Genomic DNA, 9690 nt, shown 5'->3' with positions numbered 1-9690 from the left:
TGACCATGCAGAAAACCAAAATAGATATTAAAAAGAAAAAAAAACCCAACATAGCACAAAGAAACCCAAGCAGACTATGGCCTCTCTCCAGTCCAGAAACTTTATACTCCTCAATTAGCCTGTGCTTGCTGTTTCCACGTCGCCTTAGCCAGCCACATGCTGCCGAACAACCGCTCAACCACACACATAAACCCCTGGAGACAGTGGGGAAGAATCCTCTAGCTACCCGAAGAATTTCTTGAAAGATGACACTGTTTTTATTATTGTTTTCTCATTCCTGGCACAAACCATCCCTAAGAAGCAGAGGGTCGTGCTGAGCACCGTACCATTCCTAGTGTTTGAGAGCATCCTGAGAGACCCTTAGGAATTGCAAACATCTTCACGACGACTTGTTTTGGAGGGAGAGACTCGTGAAGAGGCAGCAGTGTGCTTGGCCCCCGCTGCTCCCCAGCAAGCCCCGGAGGGAGCAGTGTCCCACCACACACAGCCTTGACCAATGTGGGGAAAGGGAGGCCAGAGGCTTCCAGACACCCTAGCCCCAAAGCCCAGTTTTAAAGAGCGCAACACCTTCTAGCTAGCTGAAGGGCACGCAGCTCATCTGCCTTTGCAATTAAAGTGATTGGCTTCCAGTTTCCTCCACTCTGCCCTCAACTCTTCCCCACCCCCACAATGTTATATGCCGTCACCCTATTGCACCAAGGAAGGAAGAGAAGAGCCTAACAAAGGAAGTTCCAGATGAGAAGAGTCGGGGCACCCGCTATCCAGGTTTCAGGACGTCGGGAGTTCAGTAAGAGGGGAAGAGCTGTAGTGGGAGGACAGAGTCAGTTCAGGTCACACATCAGCTCTCCAGCTCTGATGTGCTTCCACCTCCTCTGGCACCACCAGCAGGAGTTCACAGTTCTTTCCTCTCAGCTGGTGTTTCAAAAATTTCCTATCATGAAGAGAAGCAGAAATAAGCACTACTGAATGTAGAACTTCATCATCTTCTACAACAACTAAACACAACTAACTCTGCAAACATGACAAGAAATGGATGGGAAACCCACAGACACTGTCTTTAGTTATTTTCTGACAAAAAAAAAGCCCAAATATTAAACTTGCCCCATGAGATTCAACACACCTCTAACCCAGCAAGTTACTGCAGTATCAGATGAGCATGATCTTAACCTCAGCAGAGAGGTCTATATAGATATCACTTTCCAATTTTCCAAGGTGGCAAAAATAGAATTAAAACCAAGTTCAGTTTCTTCAGTTCTCCGAGATCAAGAATCCCACTGCATTTTAAAATAGTTCCAACAAATCTGGAATACTTGCGGGGAAAAAACCCCCACCATTTGGATGTCCTCATCACAGGCTGTAGGAGCAGCATACCACCTGGTCATTTGACATGGTTCTGCAGTCCCTTTTTGCCCATAAGCTTTTTCTAATACCAAATTTGAATTATCTCCAACAGCTATGAAAGTCAAGTCAATGTTTTCCCTGATATCTTTCGGCCCAGATTTCCAAGATTCCCTATATAGGAATTATATAGGGAATTTATTGCTTATTTATTGCTGAAGAACAGCACACCCAGGATAAAATCCACCAGAAGCCCTGCACAGCAGTTCCAGAACTGCGTTACTTTATCCCAGAAGTTCACAAAAGGCTGACATTCACTTTACCAAGACTTTAACGGCATGGTAGGCTCTGCAAATACTGCTCATGTGCAATCCCTCCCTCAGAACAAGTCTAGCTGGGGCAGCAAAGCTGCTAGTAGGCCTTACAACAGGATGGAATGGAAGCTGAATGGCAACTAAGAGCACATGAGACTGTACAGTCAAATTACACCAACCATCCTGTGTTAAGATTGAAGAGGGGAGTCAAGCCAGAAGCACGGCGCACTCTTACATAGGCAGGTGACTCCTAGCAAGCAACTTTCACCGCTGTCAGGAATAAGGCTGCACTTCTAATCTGGAAAGCCTTTCGTTGGGAACATGCACAGATCGCTACTAAAGAGGCAAAGGAATGCTGATACTCTCACATTTGAGGAGAGGGTGAGGCACAGCACGTCTCGTTGCAGGTGTCACTGATACCAGACTTGGCCTCTACCTTCATCACTAGTGACAGAGCCAGCCGAGTAGGAGACTAAGTTGGGCTCTCCTGAGCTCACAGAGATCACCACTGGAAAAAGCATTTTCCTAGCTTCATACAAACGGGGAATAAATCTAAGTGGGGGTTATTACTCTCAAATCTTTGCTATTGAAGTTCAACCATAAATGTTTCAACCGCTAACTGTTTAAGGACAGATTCCCCACATCCAACAGGGAAGGATTTGAGGAAGAACAGGATACAAGAAATCCTACCTGAGCTCACTTTCACCTCCAATCCACTCGGGCACCTTGAGTTTGGAGTCAAGGTTGTAGTAGGTGCCTCCCACCTCCCGGACGCAGATCCAGTGCTGTCGCTTGAGGGGGAGCTTCAAAGGGCCCCAGCAAAGGCTGGAAGGCAGATTCATGATGAAGCCCATCACGTTAGACAGGGCAATGACGTTAACATCCCTGAGAGAGTGCAGAAAACAAGACAGCAATAAGATTATATTCTCATACTTTAACTTAATCTCTTTCTTGTTTTTACGAACAGCAGCCATCTCCAGAATTACATGAATTCTCAGTACCTGCGCTTGTCCCACCAAACCGCCTCATAGCCTTTGGTCTGAAGCGCTGCCATGATCACATTCACATCATAGTTTCCATTTCCCAGCATGCTCTTCTTGTGGGGCGTCACCATGGTGTTGGGAGACAGCCTGCAAACAGAACAGGAGACTGCTCTAGCAGGCATCTGGGGAACCTATGCCCACAGTTGCAAGGAGCTACTTGCCGTATAACTTGAAGCCCATTTTCAGGGGTTTTGTGTTTAAACACAAAAAGGTCCCTTCCAACCCAAACTATTCTACGATGCTATTCTGTTCCCCCTTACCACTCAACAAAGGGGCTGAGAGGGCTAAATAATGCCATAAGAATAACTTTGATGTACAAAGCCTCCAAAGATCCTAGCTTTGATGTGAAAGAGACCACAAAGCAGGAAGCCCCCCCCCCACCTTGAACTGGTACTTCTGAAGGATGCGTCAATTATTTTTTCCTCAATTCATGGTTGGAGTAAATGCCAGTTTGACATTTAGAACAACAGCTATCACAATTTGAAGAGCTCAACAGTCAACACCAGTCTTGAAGACAGGATGAGATAACAAGAGGCAGGGCGGGTTGGCTGCAGAAAAGGTTGTTCTCCCCCACCCCCCCCCCCAGTAAATGAAAGAAGTATTCAGACACAAAGCTATGAAGGTATTTGGGTTTGGGAGCTTTCCAAAGCATTGTCATTGCTATATGATAAAGAAATATCTGTTGCTGTAGGTAACTAAACAGCTAACCTTGTTGCAAACAAATCTCTTCAGCTTTAATCCATAAGCTTGCCTAGACATCACTTGCATTACTATAGCATCTAAAATCCAGAATCACAGTCCATCATGTTACACGCAAAAATGACAGCTTTTGCACAAATGCAGATAATGACACAAGGCATAAAACATGGAAAGACATGGAAAAAAAAACCCAGTTAGACACTTTTATTGTTTTATGGTTTTTTCCCCTAAGAAATTTTGTAAGGATGGGAAACAACAAGGGGGTGAATTATTAGGAAGGTAACAGACGGGCTTCAGCAGCTGGAAAAGCAAGCAGAGGGGGGGAAACTGGGAGCAGAGAACAGCAAGGTTCTCATGCCAAACCAAAGAAAGTCAAGCCTGAGATCAATTCTGTTGTGATGAGTTGCTCCTTTGATTGGCAAGGAGTCCATTAGCTCTGCTGGCACAACGTTCAGATGTTTCATATCATCCAAATACCCATGTTTCACCCACCTCTCCCTCATGTCAACTCCATCCCCCAAAACTCCTGATGTTCCCACACATTTTTTGCTTGGCCTTTAGCATGGTGCAAGTTCTGCAGGCATATTTCATCCAGTGAAAATCCCTCAGCCTTTCTGCATTCCTCCCCTGACAACATAAGGCATTTGACAAGAAGAAGAAAGCAGTGGATTTAGTAGGGAGTTTCAGACCAACCAAGGCTAGAGAGGCTACAGACAGGTAGCTTTTTGCATCAGCTGTGCTTTTTCTTGCAGTGGAGCACACTGCAGCAGAACAGCCTGGGAAGTGACTTAACTACAGAAGAGAGAAGAGTCCGAAACAACGTGGTAATCGGAACAGCTATTAATACCCACCACTGGGCATTTCTGAGCGAGGCAGTGACGTTTTCAGAGAATCATGGTTTCCAGTCTCCAAAGCTCTACTGTATTTTACTAATCACAGGGATGCTACTGTAGCTTGTCACAGCTCTTCCAGCATCTCCATAAAGCAAGATCACTTGGCTACAACTAATTCCTCAAGATCATTGCTTCAACCTATTAACTCCCACAAGTCTAGCAAGCTCGGAAAGCCTTCCAATTAACAGAGCCCTTTGGGTTGCACAAGCACCCTCTGGTGGCACCGTTTTCCAGAGACAAGCTCATCTGAGAGCTGAAAGAACACATTTATCTTTGTTCTTTCCCGTAACTTTCAGACCCCAGAAATGAGATGAAGAGACCAAAAGAGGTGACATACTCAAGAACTGGTACCTGTGAGCAAACTTTCACCAAGAATCACCTCAATGTCTCTACTCAGACACACCTAAATAGGGTCCATAATCACCAGCTGAAGGATTCTGATTAGACAAGAATTTAAGTTGCCTCCCCAAAGTTAATTTTTTTTATCTAGACATTAAGCTGAGGAAGACTGACAAAGTTAGACAGAAATACAGGTAATAATCCTCCTGAGCTTTCCAAGTCAGAAACTTTCATCCGCATGTTGTCTTAACACAATGGGCTCCAAGACTCCAGTACACAGTTGTCCTTCCTAATCAGGTCTCAATACCCAGACTCCAGTGAAGCGAAGAGATTTTGTTTGTATCTCCATGCAACATTTGGAACACGCAATCTCACTTCCTGCAACAAAAGCCAGAGGAACATCAGAAAGGTGTTTCTTGTGCTAGAAGAAAGAAGAGAGGAAGGACTACAAAATCAGAGGGGAGCTTGGACCAAGTTTTGGCATACGCTTAGGTGATAATCATCAGACTACGCTGGCCTTATGCAATGGGATGCAGCAAAAGGGAAACATGATTAAGCAACATAGTTCAATCATTCTTCAAGGGATGTGGTAAAAGCTACAGAAAGCTTAAGCTTTTTTGCGATTTCGTTACCTTGTCAACCCGGGTTTAAAAAAAAAAAAATCACACCTCGCAACATTTTTGTAGCTTATTAAAAATATTAATCAGTCCTTTATCAGAGTCATCAACATACAGAATATGACTAGACACAGGAAAGACATACAGAAAAGTGATGTATAAAGGGCAACTAAACCCACACTTCTTAAAGGCAAGTCAAAGAGCTAGACATGAGTAGTAACCCAACAGAGATGCAAATGTAGGGGCAATTCTTATGCATAGCTTATAGCTCATCCATTTCTGAGAGGAATTTCCACATATATTTCCATACTTCCATGGGGCTGAATCAAAATATCTGATCCATATTCATCAAAATATGGATGAATATGGTTCATCCATATTAGGATGGAACAATACCAGCTTGGAATCAAAGACAAATTCTCCATCTAGGGCAAGAGGTCTGACAAGATTAACATCCCAGCTCTTTCTGAAAGGTTTCATGCTGCACACTAACTCTCTCTCACCAAACCCAATGAAAGCCAACTAATTAGATCATCACACCCCTTCTACCACAGGAACTGCCTTTGTTTGCTTCAGGCCAATAGCAATCCATCTGTGATTAAGATTCTGACAATTGCTGCTCTGGAACAAAACCATAGCGTCTTTACACTGGACAAAGAGCGCCTTGAGCCTGCCGTGGACCAGCTCCACTTCACCAACAGGAATTTTATTTACAATGCTATCGTAAATAGCATTTCAATCTAGTATTTGCTGTTGTCCATCACCACATTTCTTTTGCCAAAGACAGGCATGCGTTTGATGCATCAAGCACCAGTTCCATAAATCTACCGATTTTCAGGACAGCAGCAACAGGCACACAGCTCCCTGCTCATCAGCACAGGGTACCACCACTGCCTTGTCCAGCAGTACCTGCGTAACCGCTGCCACGAAGCGCGATTCCCTACCTGTCACAAACACAAGATGCTGTCAACTGCTGGTATTCAAGCATAACTTAAGCAATGTTCACAACATCTGCAGATTGAGTATCAGAGGAGACCCCTTTTCCTATTTGATTACTTAGCTTCATCAATGAAAGGTCACCAGGATTTTCAAAGACACACACAGGAGAATTTCCACAAAGTGTTGAAACAGCATAAAATAAACATTGAGCAAAATATGAGCTATTGTACAAGCCACATCAATAATTTACATTTATCCCAGTAAAACTCAAAACCACTTTTATTCATTATCTGAAGCTGCTGGGAAACATTTAGCAATGTCAAATAAAATGGGGATCTAGCTACTGAAATTAAATCCAGTTTGACAGAGTACACAGGGTCTTGCTGCATGGAAAAAAACCCATAATATTTGAAGAACTTCACTTAACCACTTGAATAAGAAGTCATTCATTTGGCAAAGCTCCTAATTTCCAAAAAACTTAGACGTGTTGCAGTACTAAATCAAGAAGTTTTTATGATGACCCATTTGTCATTTCTGCTGCCTTCACTCTCCCAAGGCAATCCCAAAATCCATTAACATCAAGATAACATACCTACGCGAGGCAGGGGCAAAAACATGGAAGACAGGTAGAAGATGCATTAAGGTGGGTGGGGGAGAAGACAGCAGTCCAACCACATGACAGCATCTGCAATAAAGCCCTGGGACCCAAAACTGGCAGCCAGAATAGGTTAAGAAACAAGTAAAAAGAGAGAATTTCTGCATGGAGAGAGGGGGAAAAAAAAAAGGGAGGGGGAGAATTTAAAAAAGAAGCTACATTCAGTTCAAAGCATACTCTGAACCCCTCCTTTGCTCTATTTTTCCCCCAAAATAAGATATGAAAATTCCTCTGAGCAACAGAGGACACGGGGAAGCTAACGCCAGTGCAGAGAGTATCCTACCTCTGAAAAATCTCCTGCAGGGTTTCCCTAGTGAAGGCGTTGCTGTCCTGGAAGACATTGTTGAGGGCATGGAGGGCACACAGCTCCCTACGCTGCTTCTCATGGTAAATATGCAGTGGCGGTAGCTGGGGTGGCTCTGGTGATTCCGATTTGGTCTTGTCACCTTTCCATGGCACGCAACTCATTTTTGCGTAGGGTGGATGGAGAGTAGGTGGTGAGAAATGAAGGAGGCTGGAGTTTCTTCCTCCACAGTCACAACAGCAGCCCACTGCCCCTTTCTTTTGCAGGCTAGTGCTGCTCCCAGCTCACAAACCCTCCTCTTGTGCTTCAGTTTATTCAGTAATTGCCTCTGATGGCTGGTTTTAAAAACCACATAAAGATCTGCAACATATTTTTGCTCCCTCCTCCCATACCCCATAAAATGTAATACTTCCCTCCCCCCACAGGAAAAAAAAAAAAAAACAACGTCAAAAGATATGAATCCCCTTAGTCTTAAGGTACCAGCTGGAATTTATCACATCGCTCCTTTTCTTCCATCTCCTTTGGTCTATAGTGCCACTAAAAAGGTACCCAGAGCAGGTAACAAAGAGAGGCCCACCCCAAAGTGCCAAAGTGGAGAAGATGAAGCCAGCTTCTGGTGCTGCCTATGGGAGTACAGGGTGGTTAAGGACTTATCAGCTGCATTCCTCCACTCCTTTGGGAATGACTGAATTCAGGCAAGAAGATGCCAACAGCTCAGGAAAGGAAACCGCTTCTTGCTAGGCCACAAAAAAACCCAGGTCCAGGCTCCGGGGAAGGCAATTCCTCACAAGTCACCCTGCACTCCGACAAAGGGAAGTCTCCATTAGCAATGAGAAGAGGCAGCACAAAGCCCGTGGGAGCGAGGGGAAGGCAGGCAGCAGGCGGGACCAGCCCCAAGGCCTGCCTCGCACCTTCCTACCCCGGCCCTCCCCACCCCGCGCTCGCACAACAACAACCACCACCACCACCACCACCAACAACAACCCGGGCGGCAGCCGCTTCCCACAGCCAAGGCTAAGGCCAAGGCCCAGCCCCACAGCCCCCCCCCGGCAGCCCCGTACCCCCCGCGCTGAGGAGCGGCCCCCCCGCCTAACCGCCCCCAACCCCCGCCTAGGCAGCCTCCCCGCCCCTCGGGGCTCGCTGCCGGGCCGAGGCGCCCGCCCTTCCCCTCAGGAGGGACGGGAAAGGAGCCGCTGGGCCCCGCCGCCGCCTCACCCGCTCCTCGGCCCCGGCCGCCCCACACCGACAGCCGCCCGCGCATGCGCGCCAGGCCCCGCTCGCTCCGCTCTTACACCCCCCCTCCGCCCCGTGACCCCCTCCCCCCGCGGCGCGCGTGCCCCGCGGCCCGCCCCGCACGCGCCGACGTCGCGCGCCCCCGCCCCCTGACGTCAGCGGCCGGCGCGGGGCGGCCCGGGGGGGGGGGAGAGGTGCGAGGGGCGGCGGCGGCGGCGGGGCGGGCTGGGCTCTCCCGCCCTCCGTGATCGCAGCGGAGCCGGTGCCCGCCTCAGCACGGCAGCCAGCTTTTCGGTTCGCCCCCGAAACGTCCCGGGAGCCAGAAGCGCGGCGCGGCCGTGGGTCGCGGGGCAGCCTGTGGGCTTCGTGCCCGGAGAGGGGCAGGCAGCCGGCTGGGTTTGCTGCCGGGTCGCGGGCAGGGCTTGGCGGGGGGATGCCCCGGCGTGCAGCTTGCGGCAGGCGGGGTTCGTTCCCGGCCCTGGGGCTAACTTGCTGCATAACCTTAGGCGAGTTAATTTCCCTGAGCGTCAATTTCCCTTCCCTTCTCTTCTCGCCTGTTTAATTAATAAGAGCGTCGAGTCTCACGCTGCGGTAAATACGCCGGGACAAGTGAAGTGGTTTACCGCCTGGTGAATAAACATAAATCCTCCCCGGCTTCGTTTTGTGCCAAGCTGGAGCTGACGACCGGGTGCGTGACCCGGCGGAGGAACAGGACGGACAGCTTCCCCGCCGGCCTGCCCGCCGCTTCGGGGTCACCTACCAGCCCGCAAAGCCCCTCAGCGGGCGGGATTTTCTCCTTGGCGCTGGCGTCCTGCCGGCGGCCCCCGCGGGCCTGCCCCTCACGGCCCGAGTACCGTGGGCTCCATTGGCGAGCAGGCGGGGCGGCGGAGGGGCTTTCTGTCAGGAGGCCTGAGGGGGCGGCGGGCCCCTTTGCGACCCCCAACCGACCCCGGGAGCTGGCGGCTTCCTGAGCAAGGCGTGAGAGCCGCCGGGACCCCGACGCCCGGGCTGCTCGGCGACGCCTGACACCTCAGGGGAGCGCCCAGCCGGGACAGCCTGGCCCGCGGCTTGAAGTTACACCCGGCGCGCTCCCTCCCCGTTCCATTGGCTTACACAACTGTCCGTGAAAAATCCCCTCTTTCTAATTGGCTATCCCGAGAGAGTACCCACCCTTCAGGGCGGACCCTGCCCATCTGTGGCAGCGGCTTACTCCCACCCAGTCCCTCGAATCTTCTTATTCGATTGGCCTTTAGAGTTGTTTGTCACGAGGGCCCGCTGTCCTATTGGGTAGAAAAGACCGGACACCTGGAGCGGGC

General features: G+C 49.1%; 1 protein-coding gene across 2 annotated transcripts; it reads right to left on the bottom strand.

The window, feature by feature from the left end:
- Positions 1–386: 386 nt before the first annotated feature.
- JOSD1 (Josephin domain containing 1) lies at positions 387–9425 on the bottom strand. 2 transcript variants are annotated; one of them, XM_075500613.1, is made up of 6 exons: positions 8357–8422; positions 7719–7937; positions 7121–7476; positions 2654–2782; positions 2343–2537; positions 387–931 (listed from the first exon to the last, which is right to left on the bottom strand). In XM_075500613.1, the coding sequence occupies exons 3-6, from the start codon at positions 7303–7305 to the stop codon at positions 832–834; spliced, it is 609 nt and encodes a 202-aa protein (XP_075356728.1). In that variant the 5' UTR covers positions 7306–7476; positions 7719–7937; positions 8357–8422; the 3' UTR covers positions 387–831. The 2 variants fall into 2 exon arrangements, with proteins under 2 accessions (XP_075356728.1, XP_075356723.1); XM_075500608.1 differs by lacking the exon at positions 8357–8422 and adding an exon at positions 9135–9425 and having other exon boundaries at positions 7121–7937.
- Between the last annotated feature and the right edge of the window lie 265 nt (positions 9426–9690).

Source organism: Mycteria americana, chromosome 1 (genome assembly GCF_035582795.1).
Source record: "Mycteria americana isolate JAX WOST 10 ecotype Jacksonville Zoo and Gardens chromosome 1, USCA_MyAme_1.0, whole genome shotgun sequence".
NCBI classification, from domain to species: domain Eukaryota; kingdom Metazoa; phylum Chordata; class Aves; order Ciconiiformes; family Ciconiidae; genus Mycteria; species Mycteria americana.
The sequence above is the reverse complement of the archived record's forward strand: the minus strand, read 5'-3'. Positions and strand labels throughout refer to the sequence as shown.